General features: G+C 33.6%; 1 protein-coding gene across 1 annotated transcript; it reads left to right on the top strand.

Annotated features, from left to right (window-relative positions):
* The first annotated feature begins 12,378 nt into the window (after positions 1-12,378).
* On the top strand, positions 12,379-21,028 carry LOC145670766 (uncharacterized). The gene is made up of 7 exons (XM_081739528.1): positions 12,379-12,501; positions 13,585-13,679; positions 14,277-14,413; positions 15,561-15,627; positions 16,447-16,632; positions 17,377-17,567; positions 20,914-21,028. The coding sequence occupies exons 1-6, from the start codon at positions 12,387-12,389 to the stop codon at positions 17,380-17,382; spliced, it is 606 nt and encodes a 201-aa protein (XP_081595654.1). The 5' UTR covers positions 12,379-12,386; the 3' UTR covers positions 17,383-17,567; positions 20,914-21,028.
* The last annotated feature ends 3,491 nt before the right edge of the window (positions 21,029-24,519 follow it).

Below are 24,519 nucleotides of genomic sequence, written 5' to 3' on the forward strand. Positions count from 1 at the left end.
TAACTAATGAAATTAAAAGTCTAAAGACATCATTTAATAATGAAATTTCTCTAGTCCATGGTATTGTAGTAAAAGTACAACATGCAAGGATTTAAGAGTAAAATTCAGGAATTACATTGTTATTTACATCAATCGCAACGCTAGATACTTGCGAATTTATTCGCTCACCTCGTTCAAGAAAGGGTAAATAAAATCATAAAAAGAATATTAAATATTAAACAATAATACTACATTCTTTCTAATGAAGACGTAAAAAGATTAGTAAATTTTCATGATGTTTTGAAACACACTATTTATAGGTCAGACATTGGGATGTTTTACCAAATGTCTAACGTATAGATAATGAAGTATCATTATGAAGAAAATAATGTAGATTTATTGTTAAACACTCCGATAATATGTGATAGTAGTATTTCAATTATGTATGGTGTAATTTCAATGGGTTATTTAATTAATAGTACTAGAATATTCTATGAATTACCGGAAGCAGTATATTTGGCGGAAGGTAAATATCATTCGTTGGATAAAAGCAAGTGTGAATTTAAAAGTTTCCTATATTTTTGTGAAAGCATTACATTAGATGACGAGGCTAAATGTTCAAATAATATTGTATTAAATAATTCTTTAGAAGGATGCCAACAAAATTCTGAAACATTTTGGGGGAAAGTAATGTTCAGATATACACATGCAGGTGTTATGTACTCTTCTGTTGAACAGGATGCGTATATGACAAAGGTAGGTGTGCATCAAGAAATTATTTCCACAAAATTGGAACAGACTAAGACTAAATCATATTTTATAAATTACGAGAAATTTGATAATATAATAATAGGTGAATTAGTAATACCGACTAAACAAATAGTACAAGTTCGGAATAAACACATTAAATTAATTGATAATTGGACGGAGAAACAAATTAATTTTTCTTTGCATACGCAAGAGTTAAACGGACTGACTGAAAAACTATTAAAATTAAAAGTAGATACAACAATCCCTGAGTTACATTTAAAAACGGATTATATTATGTATGTAGTAGGTGGAATTCTCATAGCTCTAATATCAACGACTACGTTGCTTATAATATTGTACTCTACACTCTACAAGTCGATGCGGCAATATAAAATTCAAAATCAATAATAATAATAATAATAATAATAATAATAATAATAATAATAATAATAATAATAATAATCAACAACAACAACTAATAATAATAAAGTAAAGCGAATGACGTAAAACCATGTTGTATATGCCTTGCGTTTTAAAAAAAAGTTTTAAAATTTAGAGGTATGGAGAAGAAAACTATTTTTTAAAAAAAGAAATTGAATGGCGAAACAAAAACCTGGAAAAGAAACACTATTAAAATATTAAACAATTGGCTAATAAGTATAAATACTTACCAAGCGAAATTGGTAGACTTGAGTCAATAAGCCTAGGTAATAAAATCCTAGACTACCTAGGGTCAGACTATCCATTGGTGGAACGAAAAGGGTATTTAACGAAAAGAGTCACGCGCGAAATAGAACGACAACACCCTGTATTTTGGTTATGCAAGAAAAGCATTAAGAATAGAAATAGTAAATAGAATATCATAGATAAAAAATAGATAACATCATGCAAATAGAGTAATGACTAAGTTGAGTAACATCAAAACATCAGTGAGATCATTAGCTGAAAGCTACGTGAACATCGAAAATAAGAAATTAAGGTCTATTAAAAATAATGATAGAAGCTAGATAAATAGAGAAATAAAGAATAATAGAATATAAGTGTAGAACTAGAAAAAGTAAGCTTACTAGTCAAATAAATAAGTCGTATAAAGTATGTGAAAAGTTTTAAAAATAGATAAAGATCGAGAAAGAAAATAGTAAAATAATAGTTAAAAGAATAGTTAATAGACGTAAAATTGTCAAAAGAGAATACGTACGTACTGCATCTTGTCTAGAATAATAAAAATTGGTATGCAAACTAGGTATTTTGGACCAAGTTTATTTTCTAAATTCAAGTTTTTTTAAAAAAAGAAGAAAGAGTGAAAATGATTGATATTTAATAATTTATATAATAACCAATTGGCATATTGATAGTTATTAATGAGAAGTAAAGTATTCATTACATTAGATATTTAACAGTAGATTTATGGAAAAGAATCAACAGGTTGCCGGTAGTGCATCAGCGGAGCTGTGCATGCGAGAGACGGGATGTCAGTCATCTCTCACAACCATCTGGCCGCAGTATTCCGTATCCAAGGGGACGGAGCTTGACAGCCATCTTAGTAGCTGCTAGGCTCAGGCCACTCCCACATTGGAAGAATACAGCATTTTCACGCGAATTTTGATGCAATACGTATGATTTCTGAATCAATAAAGTATTGTAACGTTATAGAAAGGTAGAAGAAACATCAATACATGCATTAGTACCTAAATATATGCGAATATGCAAGCATAAAGCGTATTTAAGTACGTAAATATGAGCGAAAATATTTCGCTACTACGACTTTAAAAAAAGGCAAAAACGAAAAGAAGAGAATTAATATGTAACGAAAGTGATGTCTAGCACTTGAATAGGTTACATGAGTGAGAACATAATTGATTGTAAGGAAATATGCATCTTTTGTTCATTTGAAGCGACAATGTAAGATTTTAGTACAGTAATAGGTAGGCCTATGGAAATATAATGTAAGATTTTACAAAGAGTAACCATAGACACAGATATAGAATTATAATAGCTTAAAATAGCGAAAATTGAATCTCACGATTAGTCATTTATATTTTGCAGAACTATGGAAAAGAAGATTATGGTAGTGATTATAATATTAACGGGGTTATTAATGTTTGTCGTAGGGACGATAATTATTATAGTATATTTAGTATGTAAATTACAGAAATTAAATAATCAGAGAGGAAAGGTTAATAACATAGAAAACAAGAACACTATCTACGAAGATGCTACACACATTAAACACTATGCAAGTACGCCTATTTGTACACTGATTCACAAAAATAACACTGAAAAACACAAAAATAGCACTGAGAATAATATAGATCACAGTCGTGCACTAGTAGAATCAGCACGAGAAAACACAAGCATAAATGATACACATATAGCATTGAAAACTACCGAAATCCAGAGCGTTGCACATGGGAACACGAATTTGGAGAATGCCGAAACCGTAAATACGGACGAACATTTAACCAGACCCGAATAGTGTAAAAGTTTACTTTCACCCGTGTGATGTGATAATTTTGTGATAAATCTCGAAATTTCTCGAGCACGAGTTTCACGGTCAATTGTGAACAACGGAAGGAAGCGACTGAGGAAGCAACGTGGAGAATATTGAAGTTCATGGTCAACTTAACCAAAAACTGCAGAATAAACATTTTACGGAATGGTTGTGGAACATAGTTGCTAACCTCAGGAGTGGAAATGGTAACTGTAGTGAAGTGATTTTTATTTTTATCAATTTTTAATCACGCTTTAAAATGAAACAACGCAAATGGACGTTGATACTAAGTAGCAAGAGTGTATGAACGCATTGTTAAAAAGTGAATTGTGTTTTAGTAAAGTGAATCTTTTCGTGAAATAAATCAGTGATTACGACACTGACATTTATGAGAAAAGTGGTACAGTGAGAAAGTATGTCTTGGACTTTGATACAGAACTCAGTGGAAAATTACAGAAAAAAAGACATAAAAAGTACATATATATGAGTTTGCAAGAGCATGAAGTAGCATGTAGTTCTATATAAAAAATACTACATGGCAGGAGGCTACACTTTAATTGAGATTCTTGCCACAGATTTTTTTTAAAAATGAAACAAAGAGAAATTAATGTATATAAAGTTAAATTCAAATATAGAGAATGTATATAAAGTTATATATTAAAGAGTTTGTATTAATAAATGTTTATAGGAGTATATTGATATATATATATATAGGTGAGGAAAAATATGTGCAAATTTTTATTTTAATTCTTGTATTTTTGTAACAAAGATTATACCAATTTCTATCTAGAAATTTAGGCGAGAACAGAGTTCCCTCGTTTTGAAGGAGGGGCATGTAGCGATATACGGTTTATTATTTTATTTTGATGATGGAAATTAATATTTTTCGAATTAAAATTAAAGAGATTAAATATGAGCAATAATGAAATGTTGTCATGTCTTACAAACACGTGTATTTGTTTATTTGTGTTATGTTGTCACTAAATTAATGGCTAGACGCTAAGTCGTCAGTTTATTTGTTTTGTGTTGATTTGTAAAATTGTGGAAGTAATATGTAATGTCATCAATGTGAAATATTGTATGTTAACATTGACACAATTTGAATGTGGCACAACTGTCAGAGTTGCAAAGATTGCTGGACTGGGAATTTGGTCACGATGTAATACGGGTCGAAACCAATGTTTCACCAATAGCTAAGATAAACAGAAATGATCAACGAAGCGGATTCCAGTGTCTGAAATCATGAACAAAAACCTCTCGTCGGAGAGGATTGGGAGCAGAAGTGGATCAGAGGAATCAGAGACACTTGGAAAGTAATTAGCAGCCAAGCAGTGGTTTGCTATCCTTTCGACTACGAAAAGATCAAGGGTGATCTATTCTTCTTCAAAGACAACCATAGTCCTATACTTATGGTTGGCATCTAGTTGGATACTACAAACTACCAATTATCTTGTCCAGGAGATCCAGTATCGTGAAGTTTTATTATTATCCAGTCCAGACACTCATCATTTAAACAGGTATGTGTATCTCAGCTATGTGCTTGTTGATCGTGATACAATTTCTGGAGGTTTGCGATTTGTGATCTGAATTGTTATGCCATATTCACACTCACACAGACACACAAATTAAATGATATTTATTTACCCAATACATTTCTTAAATGAAATATAATGTGTTATCATTTCCTCTCAATTCACTTCGACCTACTCATTTCGGACAATGAGTAGTAGCAAACTCTGAACGTCTCACTTTTCATCCCCATGCTCTTAAGGCACGACGTTAGGAGGTTGTTAATATTCATTGTCACGTTTTTTCTAGTAAATTTTTCTATTATGTTGTCCTGCAACTCTTTATAAGTTACTTCGTCTACATTTCTACATTTTAAAAATAATTTTATCCATTGTCTACCTGCACCTTTGAACACACTCGGTAACAACTCTTTCCTTTTATTTTCATTAACTCCTGTCATCTGACACGCGTCATTGAATTCATCATAGAAACCTATTATATCATTATCTACTTTTAAGTCAAGTTTTGACAGTTTATTTACATCCGCGTAAAACGTAATATTTGACGCCATTTTGTGTTCACTACTCGCTCTATTTTCTATACTAAATTCAAAATTTTCTACTTGTATTAGATATAGTTAAATTATCTTCTATCTTATATTTATCCATCAAACTATTATCAAATTGTGCAACAGACGGGAAATCTTCCGTAAACGATTGAGCTACCGGACTCGAAGGAAAATTCTCTACTGGTCCTAATCGAAAATTCGGTGTAAGACTTGAAAACCCTATTTTCTTATCTCGATTTATTGTTTTAACTTGTTTCTTTTTATCTGGATTTCCTAAAGTAAATAAATTATAAATGCTAATTTGTACACCTCTAACTCCTTTCTGAGCCCGTGTTCGAATTACTTCGTCATTGATTTATTCTATTGTTACAATATTTATTCTAAGCGTGGGAGGGATGGGCGGGTTTTCTACTATAATTATAACTTTAGTTTAGCAGTCGGCAAGTTGAGTGTAATTTATCTGGTTTAATTCAAAATACTCTATAATGTTAATCAATCAACTTTATGTTTGGGATCGTTATAAGGCGCAAGCCTCACATCATGTCTCCACCATGTGTACTTGCCTGGTCCAGTGTCTATATTTTGGGGATGAAATTGAACGCAGAAAAATCACCTTCCGTTCACCTTCTAGAATGAACGGGAATATTGAAGTAAACATTAACTAAGAGATGTAATAATTTGTATGAAATAATAACTCAATTTTAACCAGTAATTTGTTCATGTATTTTCAATTCATGTGTAAATACTTGTGTATCATGTTGGATGTTAATATCGGGTATTTCATTTCTACCAGATCGAATACGGCATTTCTAAACATTGAATCGCTGACAACAGATTTAGAAAGTAACATATGCCTCTAATGTACCTTGTAGTCCTTGGAATTATGATCAGCTACTCTAGAGCAATCCCAGATGGTTGGTGTGACAGATGAACTTAGTCTCCTAGGCGTCTTGGGTGAATCTCACGAGCAGCGAGTCGGACTTATTTACGTATTCACAGTCCTGACGATAAAATATAAATTCACCGAGTTTAACGTAAACTAATCATGTTCATACTTCGACTTTTCTCGGTAATTGTAAATTTATAAGTTTCGTAATCTTAGAATGCAACTGCGCGTCCCCGCGCTCCGAAGTTACTCCGTTCTGAATATCTCTCAATTGCTCTCCTGACTTCCTCCCCTAAATTCACTCTATCCTTGGGTTTTTTTTGACTTCCTCAAATCTGGAATCTGCCTTCTCAACATGATGTCTGAAGCGTGTTTTCTTTCTACTTCAGGAAACTTTTTAGTTTCCTCATTGTTTTTCAGCGATTGCAATTCCTAGAATGCCTGTGTCTGCGATACTTGGCAATTCTGACCTAACCGAAATTGTGTCTGTGTTAACAAACATTTTACAAGCTTCATGAATTAGATTTCTGTAATTCTTTCCAATGATACGTAATTTAGATTTTGTTCTCATTTTTTTACAATTAGAATAATCTGCCAAATTTTAGTTTCCTTAATGCCAATGTTATATAATCGTTTCATAAATTAAATGCAATGTCAAGCTTCTATGTAACCTGTTTTGTTGTTTGTTTTCTTTCTTAACTCTGTTTTGAAGAATGTCATTTTATAAATTAATATCTAAAATTTATTTGTACATGAAAAGATAAAATCAAAAATAGAAAATATGCGTACTGCCACATCGGGATATAATATCGGAGGGTATGTTATTACTGTAAGATGCTAGTTTCCACAAGTGAACTATTTCCGCATGATATATTTTATGGTTACAAGTATTTTTTTCTAAGGACTTACTAATGTGAAATCATTGCGTGCTCAAAATTATGTGATTTTATCGCATATAAATTTTTTCACTATTCTCGGTATTGCGAATTCCCTGTGTCTCCTGCCCCTTACAAACGTACAGGAGTACAGGGCCCCTGCTGTGTTTTTGCTCTGAGTCAGTTAGGTACCATTATAACTGTTCGCCACCTAACCAAGTTTATTTTACTAACCTCGTTTGTGGGTATGCCCAAAGTCGCTGACGCGTCTTCTACTTATGTCGAACCCGTGCGCTCGTGCACTGTATTTCTGCTTTGATTCACAAAGGTAGCATTTACTAGCGATCTAACGTAAGTTTGTGCTTTACGCAATGTTCTTTCTTTGTACGTAAGGACGCAAGTTTGTACTTGGAGGGGATAGACATCAGTTTGCATGCCTATTATCAATCTGCACACCACTAGATGAAGGCTAATCTGTCTTATGCCGAAATAATCGTAATATTCGTGCCAGTTTAGTACTAGTCTAGGGAGTCTTAGCGATTAATATGTACATTTGTTTTTAACAGACTATTCTTTAGGTGCACTGGAGAGTATTTTCTTATGTTTCTTCAAAATTTCAACTTCTTCCAAGTAAGAAGAAGCTGTTTAAATTTCGGTACATACCGCCGCGCCAAAGCTATGTACTCAGTGGACGAAACAAAACCTATTTATAAGTCGTCATTTGCATGTTGAAAATCTTGCTGGGATTAACAGAATAATGACAATGAAAAGCTTTAGATAAACTTTGATTTGAGTTTTGCGTCTAGACCCAGTCCGCCTTATTCAGAGTCGTTTTGACGTATGATTAGAGTTATACTAAAAGCCTCACTACTGCAGGAAGCATATGTTAGTCGAACTCTTTAGTACGGTAATAATCACGCTTCAGAACGACTCTGCATAAGGCCCAGTGTGTGTAGTGCTTTTTTGTATTGGCTAAAAATATCGTAATTTTATGGTGAAAGTGAGTTAGTGCGTATGAAAGAGAATTATGTAGAATATTAGTTCCCATGATTGAAGCATATATCCACAATGTCGGAAACCAGTGTGATGTTTACATATATAATATGACGAGGGCCACAGCGGTGTTAAAGTGACTGATTGCGATATGAAATGTTTTTCGATAGTAGTAGAAAATAGATCGATCTGGAACAGTATTACTCAGTGTTGGCCAATTCAGGAGCCCCTGGGAAATTGAACATCTTACACCGTGAACCCACGGTCTTTTACGACCTCCATTTTAGGGGTAAATTTATTCCCTTTTATGAGCACTTTTTAGGGGGTGTATTCGTTCTCTTTTATGAGCATATTTTTCAACCCCTATTTTAACATAGGAGATAACACATAAGATTACGAACACATACAAGAGCAGATAACATATAAGGCTACATAACACACAGCAAAGCAGATAACACATAAGAGTACGTAACATAACAAGGTTGTACTATAGCAGACATTTTAACATAGCAGAGAATACATAATATTCATTTCCCTACGAACACATATAAGAGCGTAAGACTACGTAACATAGCAAGGGTGTATTCATTCCCTTTTATGATCTCTTTTTCAACCCCTATTTGAACATAGCAGATAGTACATAAGACTATTTAACATAGCAGGGCTGTACTCAGTTCAACCCCTATTTTAACATAGCAGAAATTACGTTCACATAGCAGAGCAAATAATACATAAGATTCATTCCCTTTTATGAACTTTTTAGGGGTGTATTCGTTGTCTTTTATGATCACTTTTTCCACCCCTTATTTTACCATAGCAGAAATTACACTGAGACTACAAACACACAGCAGAGCAGAGAATACATGATTCATTCCCTTTTAAGGGGTGTACTCGTTTTCTTTTATGATCACTTTTTCAACCCTTATTTTACCATAGCAGATAAAACATAGCAGGGATATATTCATTCCCTTTTATGATTATTTTAGGGGTGTATTCGTTCTCTTTTCAAAACCTATTTGAACACAGCAACAAACTAGAGAATAATGGGGATGTTCTTGTTCCCTTTTTTAACCTTTATTTCCCACAGAGGCTACGGACATAGAAGATTACATAGCAAAGAATTCTTTTTACCTGGGTCTTATACTTTATGTGGGATACGCCGTTTCTATGATAATTTTAACCGATTTGGATGAAACTCGGCATAAGGGCGTTTTCGGACATGCTGATTACGAATATCATATCTATTTTACTCGGGTCTTATAGTTTCTGTGGGATACGCCCTTTGTATGACACTTAAAACTCAATCACTCGTAAACGAAGTAACATATTGAGGTGGTGTTTCCACATCTAGTAATAGTTCATCAACTACTACAAGTTCCAAAATAATGACCATCGAGGTCAAAGGTCAAAATACTTAAAACCTAATAACTCGAAAATGGATCCACATACTAAGGTGGTGTTTCCACATTTAGTAATTGTTCATCAGGTACTAGTAGTTCCAAAATTAGTGACCATCGAGGTCAGAGGTCAAAATACTTAAAACCTAATAACTCGAAAATGGATCCACATACTGAGGTGGTGTTTCCACATTTAGTAATTGGTCATCAGGTACTACAAGTTCCAAAATTATTGACCATCGAGGTTAAAGGTCAAAATACATAAAACCTAATAACTCGGAAACAGATTCACATATTGAGATGGTGTTTTCATGAACATATTCAACACAACGTATATTTCAAAACATAATCAATCATGGGTGCGGTTATGAGGAACACTTAAAAATCACTCTCCTTGAATTTTGACAAAGTCCAGAAATACTTAAATTTTCAAAAATCAATATTTCAGCTATTTTTAACCGCAGCGAACTCTGGTTCCTAATTTAGTAACAGATCATCAACTACATATACCAAAACATTGATTATTGAGGTCAAAAGGTCAAATAACTCGTAACAGAGCAACGGATAAATTTGTGTCATCTATTTTGTATCAAGCAGAAAAAGTGAGTGGCTTATTTACTTTTGTATTAACGAGAAAGAAAACAAATAAACATAATTTTAACTAGCTCAATATTTTTGTGCTACTCAAATAAACGAAAGAATAAATTTGAATGACCTATTCAATTTTGTACCAACGAGAAATGCCATTTTATCTAGCCCAGAATTTTATATAATTTTGCACTACTCAAATAAACAAAAATCCGAAGAAGGTTCATTTTAACTAACTCAGACTTTTATATCATTTTGTACTACTCCAATAAACGAAGGAATAGAATATTTAGTTTTGTACCAACTAGAAAAAAAGAAGTGAAGAATGAATAAAATTTAGGTGGATTATTTTCTTTTGTACCAACTGAAGAAGAGCTACTTTAACTAGCTAATTATGTACTGTTTAAAGAAACGAAAATTGACTATTTTAACTAGCTTAGAATTTATGTAACTTTTGAACTAGTGAAATGTTCTATTTTTGTATCAATCAGAAAAAACCGAAGGAGGATCATTTTAACAAGTTCATAATTTCTGTAACGAAAGAATTATTTCGATGTCCTACTTTTTATACCAACGAGAAAAAATTAACTAGCTTAATATACGAAAGAATAAATTTAAGTGACCTACTCAATTTTGAACCCATGAGAAATTGCATTTTAACTGGCTCAGAATTTGAGTGGTCTAAAAAAGGCGAAGAACTATTTTATATAATTTTACTACTCAAATAAACAATGGAATATTTTTGTACCACCGAGAAAAACAAAGAAATACCATTTTAACAAACTAAGAATATTTTACCATTGTCAACTCTAAAAAAGGACCATTTTAACTAACTCGAAATCAATTAAACGAAGTAATGCGTTTGAGTGAACTATTTAATTTTGTAAAAACCACAAAAAAACGATGCAGGATCATCTTAACTAGCTGAGTATTTTATACAATTTTGTATTATTTTAACAAACAAAAGAATAAATTTATATTAACCAGAAAAAATAAAAAAGGACCATTTTAAACTAGTCTAATAAACCAAGGCATAAATATGAGTGAGACCAGAAAAAAAACCGAAGAAGACCCATTTTAACTAACTGAGAATTTCCATACCTTTTTGTACTATTTAAACAAACTATGGGATAAATTTAACTATATTATTTTATAAACTATTAACTATATTATTTTTAAATGGATCAATTTATAGTATTGTAATATTAAGAATTTAACAGACTACAAACATTGGACTCTGGCAACTGGATTGTCAGTGAGAGTCAATTAAAATTGTTCTCTGGATGACACAAAAATATACAAAATTATGACACAACTATTTTAATCCCTCACAAAGGTATAGCATTCTGAGCTTTTCTTCTGGTTTTTACAAAAAATGAAATAGACCACCCAAATTTATTAGAGTAATACAAAATGGTATAAAAATACCGAGCTTGTTATAATGGACCTTCGTGGTTGGTACAAAACTAAAAAGAGCTTTTTCTGCTTGCTATATGTGAATAGGTTTATTCCTTCGTTTATTTAAATAGCACAAAAAGGTATAGAAATTCTGAGCTTATTCGTTTGTTTTTCTCTGGTTGGTACAGAAAGTAGAATTTGAGTAGTACAAAATATACATAAAAATAGACCTTCTCCGCTTTTTTAATTGCAAACAAAATTTATTCATTCTTCAATTTTTTCTACTTGGTACAAAATTGAATAGGTCACTCAAATTTAATAGCACAAAAAGGTACAAATTGACTTTCTTTGTTTAAGCCACTCAGATTTATTCTTTCGTTTGTTTGAGTTAGTTACAATGGTACTGAAATATTGAGCTAGTTAAAGAATGGAACTTCTTTGCTTTTCTTCTGATTGGTACAAAAATAAATGAGCCACCCAAATTTATTCCTTCGTTTGTTTGATTAGTACAAAATGGTATAAAATTCTGAGTTAGTTAAAATGGCATTTCTCGTTGGTACCAGATTGAATAGATCACTCAAATTTATTCTTTCGTTTATTTGAGTAGCGCAAAAATAAATTCGCTTTTTTTTGCTTAGTACAAATTTACTCATTTATTGATTTGTGTAGCACAAAAATACTCAGCTAGTTAAAATGGTTCTTCTTTATTTGGTACAAGAAAGTAGAACACCCAAATTTGTTCTTTCGTTCATTGGGCTAGTACAAAGGTACATAAATTCTGAGTTAGCTAAATTGAACCTTCTTCGATTTTTCTGGTTAGTACAAAAAAAGGCCACTCAAATTTATCCCATAGTTTGTTTAAATAGTACAAAAAGTTAATAACACATATTGAACGCTTACAACATGACTGTAAACTTCTCTCACGATCTTATACTTTTTAATTTACGTTGTAATGAGTGAAATTATAAACTTTGAGCCGGATACTTTAATAGACAACTTAACAGCCAGTAGTAGTAGCAGCTCAACCAGTAAAAACACTAACATTTCTAACGTTGTGGCAGAATCATGTAAGAATTTTTTCTACTTTTTTCAGCATTATTGTAGAAGTGAAGTTTTTTTTTAAATGTTGAATATGATTTCATTAGGATGTAAAATGAAATGAAACGAAATATTTAGTTTTATGACCCACACATGCCGGTTAGGCTGAAGGAGACGATGATGATGAGAAATGAATGAAATGGTGCAATGAAAATGGAGGAAACTGGAGAACTCCGAGAAAACTCACGAACACGGTGTTTCTCCACCACAAAGTCCATACAGCGCAAGCTGGGATCGAACCAGGGGACCCCAAGCATCGGAGGTGAACACTACCACTGAGCCACCGCGCCCCCACGTTAGGATGTAATAAGTTGGTTACTTGAGTACTCAAACTGAACGTTTATCTTCCGATGTAGTTTGTAAGGCGTTCAAAAGAATTAAACAAGTAGCTTATGTTCACGCCTCCAAAGTTTGAATATTTGTAAGTCCGTTAAGAAGTACAAGTTGGTAACATAGCTTTCAGAGGAAAAAGTAACCAAACATTCCAAACACTGCTCACACTTCGATGTTTGAAATATTCAATCCCTATTTGGTACTCAATGTTACATTATTTTCAGATCGAAAATGGTGCTTGAACAAAACAGAAAACTTGTGGTTGTGCTTTTAAGACAAAGTTGTAGTTTAAAAACAGTTTCTCTTCGAACATGAAAATTTGAAAATAATAATGGATAATAGAGGCTTCTGCGAAGTTTAATATTTAGTGAAACTAATTTCTTCAGTTGTCTTCCCTTTTATTATTTTTTAATGATTTTGAACTTAATTCGAATCCCAGATCTCCGACTGGGTGATTTTCTTTTCTATTTCCAACGGGTTTTTACAGTTCTACTATAGTGTGATCATGAATTTGTAACCTAGAAGAAAATATTTCGTTTCGAAACACACAACGACCTTTTTCTTGAGTAGGGCCAACTCTAAGGTTATGAGTGTTTGTCTTCTTATATGTCTAGGCTATATTATTCAAGTCTCAGCTGCTAAAATGTTAATTATTAAAGTATATTACATAAGTGAAATAAGTATTGTATGCATATACTTTCACTAGGAACTATTTGCAGGTGATTATGATGTTGTAGTAGTACAAGGGATATCACAAGAAACATGTGATGAAGTACGCAGTAAGGAAGTGAAAACGAACTTCGTAGAGGACTTCGTAAGTATGATTTTCGAATGTATTACTTTATTTGAAAATACTGTTAACGAAAAATGTATGATACGTTTTGTCACTTCTGTGTGCCTACTTCTCGCACATGTACAAGATGTACATGTGTAAGCGAATAATGACACCGTGCTTTAATTTTCCTAAATTCCGATCGCAGTCTTCGAAACGTTTTTAGATGTGTATGTTGTAAAGTTTGATATATTATTGCTATAAATGATTACTTTTCACTTGTGTTTTATTTTTCTGCATCTTTAGGATTAGCATAATATTTTCAGATTGACAGACTGTCATAGAGCATGCTCCTGTTTCAGAAAAACATCATACTTGATATGTTCGACTTCAAAACATTCGGAGAACTAACATGTGTGTCCGACACATTATTCTTTTTGTTCGATTTCGTGTACATATTCCATAACATGAGCACTTTGAGTGTTTTAATGTTTTTTATATAAGATAGATGTAATTTTTTGGGGGATTTCACTCTGCCCATCTCTTTATCCTACAGGGAATTGTACAATGTTATATGCGAACTGTATTCCTTACCAGGTGTAATGCTGTTTTGGTAAACACTACATTTATTTCTTACAGAACTTGTCCTGCATATTGAACTCTTACCTAGATGGAAGAGAAGTATTGAATATATACAAGACAAAAGGATGTTTAAATCAAAGAACACGACAGTTACTCACTGATGTTATAATTCGCCACGTTGGTCCGAATACAAGGTATATTCATTTCTGTTGCCTCTTTCGGTATATATATATATATATATATATATATATATAACTTCCAGTTGTGTACCTCTGATAATTTTCAGGTCCTGAGCTCCTTCGTGGCTAAACGGTTAGCGTACTCGCCTTTGGCGTGGCACACCCGGGTTCGATTTCCGGCTGGAACTCGTGTGGTTCGGGAGCTCCTCCTTGGCTAAGCGGTTAGCGTATGTGCCTTTGGCGTGGGAGTCCCGGGTTCGATTCCCGGCGGGAGCTCATGTGGTTCGGATTCCACGTTAATCAGTAGGTCCACGTCTCATATAGCCTCGCTGCTGAACGGGATGTTAAACTCAAAATCAACTCAACTCAACTCGTGTGGTTCGGATTCTACGTTAATCAGTAGGTCCCGTCTCATATACCCTCGTTGCTGAAAGAGACATTAAACTCAAAATCAACTCAACTGAATTTTCAGGTCCTGTACTGTGAAAGCACTCTCTTAAATAGAAAACTCTTAATGAAATGTGTTTCAATTATTTACCTTTGTAATTAATCAACTGAAGTTCTTTTCATTTACAGGGATACAATTTACTGGTGGAACACATGTAAACGTTCATAAACTTGTGTACATAAAAGTAGTTGTTTAGAGGTTCATTTGTTAGAATTACTGTTGCTGTACTCACACTGTACTTACGATTATCCATCCTGTGTTTGTAGAGAAAGCACTTGAACTCCAAGATGATATGTATGTTATAGGTTTTAGGCTACTTCTTTCCCCGGGACTAATTTGATTCTTTTAAAGGAGTGACAGTAAGGCGTCATTCCGTATCAAATAAACACAATATAAAGATATTTTTCTCTTATTACGACAAGTACATATTTGTTCCGGGAAGAGTTCTGCTTATTATAAATTTTAAATTTTACTGTTGATATTGTATTCGGTATCATTATTGTCCCTTATCAAAGGGCACACCATAAAACACAAGTAAAAGTTTACACTGTGCAGCCACTGTGTGATGATAATGTTATTTCGTTATAATTGTTATAAAAGGTGTCTCATTTAATCGAATATTTGGTTACTGCTCTTGTATTTTTCAATTCTTCTTTCTTTGGGGGCATGAAGTGTAATTTTATTAATATTAATTTATAATTTCTTACTTCACAGGATTACGAGTGCAACTTTCACCAGAATAAGTGAAGCTATTGTTGACCTTTTTCCAACAGAAAATAAGGTTTGTAAAAAAAAAAAAAAGTAATCATACGTGCAAGGCATAAGTCAGTTGTTTGATGAAACAATTCTTCTTCCAATATAGTACAAATCGATAAACAAATTCACGCTTTCTACTGTAATTTCTCATATTACAATAGTGGTACAGTAATACTGAAAGATTAAATGTGAAAGAGGCATATATTCATCAAGCAGGGCAATGCCAGGCATTATCTTTTATGTTTGTGTATTCCTTGACGGGCTCCGCGCAGTATAAGAATTAATGATGTAACCTTCGTTGCAGGCGGTACTGGCTTTCATTTTCAGTGGGAATGTTTAATGCGTTATGCTTTTATATAGTTTTTTTGGGGGAGGGGGGATTTTCCTTAGTCATAGAAGGCAAGTAAGAGATTTTTATCGTAACATATATGGCCATGATGTGACTTCTTTCCGCGGTCATTTGTCTCAGGTGTGACGCACTCAGGAAATAGCTCACAGAAAATGCCAGAAAAGTAAGAGAAAAGGTTGTGTCAAATTTGTTTCATTTCACATGTCCTTCCTTCATTTTTCTTACTTTATTTGCTTGTGTTTTTAACTGAATTCTTTTTCTTTAGAGTATCAGCTGTTCGAATTTCAGATAAAACTAATTTCTTTTATTTCGTTAAATGATGGTAGGAATAGTTATCATATATTTAATAATAATATGTATATGTGGTTTCTGTCATCACAGAAAGATGTATTTCTGCATGTTTCTGGTAAATGCTTATATGTTAACTACATGTATCATTCAGTATTAAAAGAAAATTACTGAAATGAAGTTCCTATTTTCATTTGTGTTTTACAGCATACATATTACATTCCCTACTCCTTGGCCCAAGGGAGGAAAATTTTAGCAAAGGGGAAACTATGGGATAAATATAACAACAGGAAAAGATCACTCCGTGAAAGCAGTATTCTGAGTCGAAAAAGGCGAAGCAGTCAAGGAAATTGTAGCAATCAATTAAGTTCAGACGATATTCCATTGTTCAAGGTAAGTTAGTATTCACTTTAAATGTTTCTATTATTCTCACTGTTTCTCAGGATTTTAATTGTTGCTTGTCGAATACATTTCTTGTTTATATCATATATAAAGGAACATTTTTTAAATTGTAATTTTTATATAACTTTATTTTAGCCGTCCCGGATGTTGCACTTAACCGACTTTAATTCTTTTTATCGAAGAGTACTTTTTTGTTCATAACATCCATCTTTCACAATCTTCTGGTACTTGCCCGACAATTTTTGAGAAGCAGTTTGGGTGTGCTTCATATTTTCTGAGTACTCATCGATTGCCTCTCTAAAACGTGTTTAAAATGTACTACACGATTGTGAAACGTGGATATTTGCATAGCGCATATCCTATTTTGTAAGTGATGTCTTGACCCGACTACAATAGTTCCTATAACAGTGGATCTAAGGACCTTGATATTTCATTCTTCCTCGTATTCGGCAGCCCATGACTCCGAAATTATGCACTTTTGACCACAGACCCATATGGACTTTTTTCTTATTTTGATGTGAGGAATTACCTGTTTCAGTATGTCGGTCTAGTTCATTAACACCCTATATCTATCTATCAGTCTATATATATATATATATATATATAATATGGTGTTAATAGTGTATGTATAGTTTAGTGTGTGTGTGTGTGATATCACATTACCAATACTAATTATCGTATTCAAAAGAGTGCATTTCAACATTTGGTGATACTTTTGCAATATGCATTTTATAGGTTTAACTGAAGAAAACAACAATGAATACTTATTGTGGCTTCGGAACAACTTAGAACCCTGGGAGAAAGTTTTGGAATATTGGAAAAGAACATATCCGCAGCGCCAGAGATAATTCGTGAACAGTGATACATCCATTGCTGAATACTTCAGTCAGTATCCGATTTTAAAGCAACCACTTGGATACATGCTTGTAAGTTGTAATTTACATTTCCATTCCTATGTAATTTGTATTTCACATTACTTATATTTGGTGTCTTTTATATATAATGTTCGTTTTGTGAGGGAATGCAATGAATTGTATACTCAGTAAATAAAATTCGTAGGATAGCAGGTAACTGATTCGCGGGCGGACACTACTGTGTTCCACGCCCACTGCAGTGCTCCGCGATGGTTGCAGTTTTGTGTGAGACGTTGTGAGAGTGATTCATCTGAAATGCGACGTCATCGTGAGTTGATGACATTTTGGACGGAGTCCAGTGCTGAGTGCCCGACGTATGAAGCATCGGATTTCGGAAGTGGTACAGGAATTTGATTTCCCACGTGCATCCGTGTCTAGAGTGCACCAAGAATTGATGGATGAAGGCGTCACGGGCTACAACGGGCCACATACCGGGTGACGTTACAATGTTTCAGCAGGACAATGTGCTCCCACATCGCTACCAATATCGTTCTCGAATGATTCGAAGAACATGCAAGTTCAATGACTGAACTGGCCACCCGGAACCCTGATATGAACCTCATCGAGCATATCTGTCATGCCGTTGAACTCAGGCTCTGTGCATTGGATCCGTGACCCACGAATAGGTAAATCTGTACGTGGTGTCAACTGTCTCCGGAAGTACATCAGGGACTTGCAGACCAAGTTCCGCACCGTATAGCGGCGCTCCGCAGGTCCAGAGGGGGCCGAGCAGATATTAAGTGGTTATCTTATGAGTATTGCTAGGTCAATGTATAGTAGAAGTACAGTTACAAACTGTCAGAAGGGCGAGGACGTTAGAATCATTTGCGAACTATTAACGAATGAAATGTTGCCACCATTACAAAAGGGTAGGCACTTGCCATTCTTAGTAAGAATTATAAGATTGACCTGCTCCCTCCTTTGAATGTCACCAAGTATGTGCTAAGGTGGACGGTGGGTTGAGGGAGACTGTGGTGAGGGGAAATGAATGAAATAGTGTAATAAAAACTATAAAAGGAAACAAGGGGTACAGCGCATGATGTTTGTCCTACACAGAGCCCACTTGGTGTGAGCTAGGATCGAACTGGGAATCCAACGCACTAGAAGTGAACGCTCTACCACTGATCCATTGCGGCCCATTCAAGGAAAAAGTTGATTTTGTTTCTGAGCAAACTATTGTTTTCCTGCTTCGTTAAAAACGAGTGATTTTACTCAGTATGGAATCATAGTAAACAAAATTCAGGTTTTGTTCTCCCAAGTAACAAAAGGACCAACTCACTCTCTTGCTATTGTTGCAAGCAGTCTTGGAGATTTGTGGCAACTGTGGCCAATAAGCCTGTGGTCACAAAAACCTGCAAAACGAAATATCAATGAACAATATATTACCATCATGTCGACATTTGCCTCGTTTAGTAGACCTGGAAAGAAATTATGTAGTACCTGCCTGGTGTCAATAAATTAGGTGAGTGGTGTCTATAATAACACCATACCATTTGTCGGATAATGAAACCCATGATTTTGATCATTCGTATTATACAAGATCCTTCGATTCAGTTAAAGACAAATATGATCCTGTAATAATCAATAGTAATAGCATTTACTCTTTATACGCATTTATCCATTCTAGGATGAAGGTCAATAATGTACTTTTTTTTTTTTTACTTGGATGCTTATTTCTGTCATACATACCCTGACAAAGAGATACTATTCTATTCGAGATGGGCAGAAGAAAGTCCAAAATTAGAAAGAATTTTTAAGAGTACCACATACACAGCTCCAGAAGCAGTGGAACTAGTGCAAGCTTTGGAATTTGAAAATATAAATGCAGGTAACTTATTTTTTTTTCATCCATAGTTGAAAAAACACGTTAATGAAAATAAAATTATATTAACCAGATCATATTGAGTATGAATTGAAGCGTCAAGCTAACTAAATGTAAATTATTGTAGTGCTCGTTTCGTATATTCACAGATTAAAACAATTACGTTTTCTCTTCATCCTGTCTGGTTTCCTAAGTTACAGTATATTAAGATGCAGTTAACTTTAATTCCATAACACATTCTGAATTATATATACTATACAAAGTGAAGCGAAAAGTATTTTAGCATCTTAAGTATATCTCTATTGTAGAGTCCGACGTGGAAATGGAGAATGTAATTGATCATCACATCAAGGCGGAAACAGGCTGGTACTATGCACGTGATCAACCGCCCCGTAGCCATTGACAGCCAAGATGGTGTTGATCATTCATTTTTGATGTGATGATTCATTGACACCATTTCCACATTTGACATAGAGTGGTAACATATTGGGGTGTTAAGAGCCTTTTTTGACTCAGATTGTATATTCGACATCGTTAATTATTTCTCTGATCCTGAGATTCAACATTAACGTAATAATTTATATTTTATTTCTTATCTGCACCTGTTATCAACATTCCACAAAACACAGATAATTACCGAAAAAAAGACGTTATTTCTTAATATCTCACCGCAAGTAATGAAGAGCTTTAAATCATATAGCCTAACTCCTGCGTTATACACCCATAAAAGCTTAGAAAAATCTTTCATAGGCTACTAAAGGTATTTGTTTCAAATGATTTAATATCTGGTAATTATCAAATCTCTTATAACTATTTGCATATTACATTCACGTGATAAGCGTTCGTCATATGTTACGATCATAGACATGGAAAGAATGCAATTAATGGTCTTCAACACTAGCAAAATTAACTACAGCCAATTTTAGTTATTCTGGAATATTTTCAACAGGAATAAAAGTAACTGAAAGGCAAAGACACAGAGCACTAGAGAATATTATTGTGTACGTGATAACGTTATCACGACTCATGTATCTGCTTTCGCACTGCGGGTATTTATAAACCCGCAAATAAATGCAAAATCTATAAACAGCTACAAACTGAAAGCAGATAGACGAGTCGTGCTAACGGTACTACGTGCAAAATAATATTCTGTAGTGCACTGTGTTTTTGCCTGTCGACTAATTTTATTTGTTTTGAAGATCTTACAGAAAAACTGTAAAATTGGCAGTAACGTCGCAGATGTTGAAGACCCTTCATTAAGAAATGTCCGCGTACGATCTTGACAACGTGTCTACAGCAGGGCTCCCCACTCTATTAATTCAATTCCTTTTATTTCCTGGATTTTTTTTAAATTTTTATTTTTCTTACTAATGTTTTTAACCTTCGTGAGCAAGACCCCAGAGGAGAGTCGAAAGCTTGGTAAGAAATCTTCGGGAGTTGCATGGAAGAGTAAGTAGTAATATGATTAGAACTCCTGCGCGTGTCATTGGAACGTCTGAAATATATTTTAATATAGTATTTTTGTATCTTTTACAGGATCCAAAACACTAGTATTACTTATGCTACTGGGCAGATATTTTCCACCTGTTCTGACGTCTATGAAGCGAAAAGACAAAATTGGCGTATGGAGACCGTCGAAGATAGAGTCACAGCAGTCCTTCATTTTTCATGTAAAGGTATTTATAAGTATGAATAAATCGGAAGACCACTTTCACTGATAATAATAAATAGGGTCAGGTAGGGCTATTTTGAGATACAAAAATCTGTTGCCACTCCTGTATTAATGCTAGGAAGACAAACAAACGTCAGAATATAATCGAACTGAGAACTCTATTGGATTCCACCATTTTAATGTCCTAATTCTGAAGGTTTTGCATTAAAAGATAAAAATAGTGTATCATAGCCCCGGGGGCTATTATGAGACAGTGATGGGGCTATAACGGGGCATGTTTATTACTCTGGCCCAGGTGATCATACGAACCTGTGTGGGCTCCTGTAAGGAAGTCGCGAACATCTTTAAGAAATCAAGATTGGTGACTGTGATGGATAGTTTTTATTTACAGTATTTATTCAAAATCAGTACTACGACAGTTCAGAAAATAATGGAAACTTTTAATTACATCCAGATTTTGAAACTTTTTTAAAGTATGACGTTCTGTTTCACTACGAATTTATCCTAGTGTTTTCTTTGTTGTTGCCAAGTTTCTAAGTTTAAAAATGAAAATTAGGCTAATAAGCACTCAAAGCTTTACAGGATTTGCTACATATTATTGACGACACGTAAATCAATTTGTTATATTATGGTCTTATTTATCTAAAAATGATGCACTTATGATCCTGAATAATAAAAGTAAAACATTTAACTTGAATAATTATTTTCTCAGCATTTGAACAAGGTAAACAGTATACTTCGTTTAGCATATGTGATACAATATTTTTGCTGTGTGATAAAAAAAAAAAAAGTAGGTTTTGTTGCGAACCATTTCGTAAAAGCATGAAAGTAGAATTAATGTGTTACATATACATACAGAGGAAAGTAGTGTATTTCAAGGGTTGTAAAAGCTGTTTTACAGTAGCCCCAGATATTGTCCCATAATAGTCCCATGCATTTTACAACTCCTGCTTCTCCACACACTGCTTGATACGTTCAATTTTGTGGTGATTCTGTTACTCCATAAAGTCTACTACCGGCTACTTTTTTGAATTTTGGATTGCCATTATAGTTCAATAGCTTTAACGAAAGTTTTAGAGTTCCTGGCAGAAAAGTTTTTTTTTTTTTTTGTTACAGAAATGGAAGGATTTGAAAAGAAGAATTTTTTTTTTTACCGTTAGCTTGTGTGCAAGAATGTTTTCCATACATCGATTCAATAGATCACTTAATGAAATAATTTTTAGAGGTATCCTTCGTACGTAGTTTGAATTCTGTACGACTGTACACTCTGTATAGCGTCTCAACATAACCCTACCTGACCCTATGAATTATGTTTCTTACTTTATGAGTATGTTTTTTCACTGATATGAGAACAAATTACAGATTGTTGTGTTTTATGAAAGAAAGCAGCAGATGTAATGAGTTAAACATTTCGGAAATATATTTCGCATTCATTGTTTTATATATATATATATATATATATATATATATATATATATATGTGTGTGTGTGTGTGTGTGTGTGTGTGTGTGTGCAGAAACGGACATTGGAGCAATTAATTTCAACTCTCAAAAAGTAATTACGCTTAAATCCAAGATATCTTTCCTTCTTAAACATATCCCATTGTGGAACGATAACGACATGTCTTTTTAATATCTTTACTGCATTTCCTGGAATGAAAACAACTGCGTTTGTGATAAAAGCAAGTCGGAGTATAGGGAAAAGATGCTCAAAAGTATTTCAATCATATTCGTGTTTATAAACTTAGGAATAAAAAAAAAAGAAATTCTCATCATAATCCAAGCATCGGCTAAAAAGCTACAAAGGATAATGTGCTTAATAATGTAAGCTTTTCCTTAAACTTTTTTTTGGAGGGGGATTAAATGGCACTATTTCTCTCTTATTTGAAAGCAAATTTGATTACGAGGAAAAAAATAAACACTATCTCAATTACAAAGGAAGTTAATAGACGTGATTCCGAATGATCTCGAACTCAAAAATGGCAATCACAACTGTTTACGCAAATGTAGCCAAACTGTCAAAATTTGTAACTCGGGATTCAGTGGACCGATTGTGAGACAATTTGCAGTTTTGAAATAAGCATACAAATTTATACTAACAGAAATGTTTATACGGTCTTGGGATATTCAGGCTTAGGACATTGATTGGACTTAAATAAAATTATATAAGTACAAATTGCAATCAATTATGATCATCACAATGACAAACACAAGATATAGCTTAGTACTCACCGCACACTCTATGAAGTAACATTTTCAGGGAACAACTGCACCAATGTTAGCTTGAAAAGTATGAAAAATGTAAAATAACGGTAGAAATCATGCGGGAGGTTGAAAGGATAAAAAGGAATTTTTTATCCTTTCTCATATGATTTTCAGTTATTTCACCTTTTTCTGACTTTTTAAAAGCCAATAATGGGATTTTATTCCGTTTACATTCTTATAGAGAGTATGGGCAATACAACTCTTTTCCTTGTGTTCATCATTGTGACATGAAATTACTCAATATTGGCTAATGATATTTAATTATATAGCTTTGAAGTACAGTATATGTAGAGTTATTTAATTTATATGAAGTAAGTAAGAGGAACATGCGGATGATTTGAAATGCTTATGAATGTATAGTGACCTGCAAGAACAATGCGAAAATATTTAAACTGATGTAATATATTTTCTTAAGTAAAATAATTATTAATACACCTTTTTTTAAAACTGACAAATTATGTGCATTAAGATACATAATTACTATCTGCAATTTCACGCTGATTACTAATAACATTCATATATTTATAATTTCAGGAAGGTTCGGATCTCCTTTCAGATCTTGAGAGACACCATTTGAAAATTAAAAGATTGGGAGGTACTGTGAAGCCCTTACCAATTGTAGTTGCGCCTAATGTGTTTTTAAATGGTGTCAGAACAGAACCAGAACATTTTTATGTGAGCATAGAAGGAAATATTTACAAAGTGGAAAGTGCACTCAAGGCGGTAGATATATGCTTCAAATCATTTCACGTCTTGAATGGAAAATACCCACAGGAGAGCGAGCAGGCATGGACCTTTATACAACATCATATGTACGGAATGGAAACAGTGTGGGATAAGAGGTTCACAGCTGTAAGTAGCCTCATTTCCACGATAAACACCTTAGAGAACTAAGTACTTGTCTAAGGTGACGTGACAGGTTCGTCCATAGAACGTATAGAACGTAAAATTCATTAAGAAGACATGCAAAATGTACTACATATAAACTAGGAATCAGTATCTTCTGCATTATGCAACAATAATGATATTATAGTTAATGCGTCCATTGCCCAGTGTAAAAATGCTTTAGAAGAGGAGGCATTGAACTTTGTTAGTAAGTTATATAGTCACACAACTCTCACAAGGCGTCATGTTCAATTCATTGTGGAAAATTTTGAAGAATTTCTTGATAATACAGTTACCCAGGTTATCAAGGAGAAAGCTTTA

Source organism: Thermobia domestica, chromosome 14 (genome assembly GCF_964235325.1).
Source record: "Thermobia domestica chromosome 14, izTheDome1.hap1.1, whole genome shotgun sequence".
NCBI classification, from domain to species: Eukaryota; Metazoa; Arthropoda; class Insecta; order Zygentoma; family Lepismatidae; genus Thermobia; species Thermobia domestica.

Bases quoted from the DNA above. Each gene is read 5' to 3' on its own strand.
- LOC145670766 (XM_081739528.1), top strand. From the start codon at position 12,387: ATGAGTGAAATTATAAACTTTGAGCCGGATACTTTAATAGACAACTTA. The intron at 13,680-14,276 runs GTAAGTATGATT...TATTTCTTACAG, and splicing joins CGAACTTCGTAGAGGACTTC to AACTTGTCCTGCATATTGAA. The intron at 14,414-15,560 runs GTATATTCATTT...CTTACTTCACAG, and splicing joins CACGTTGGTCCGAATACAAG to GATTACGAGTGCAACTTTCA.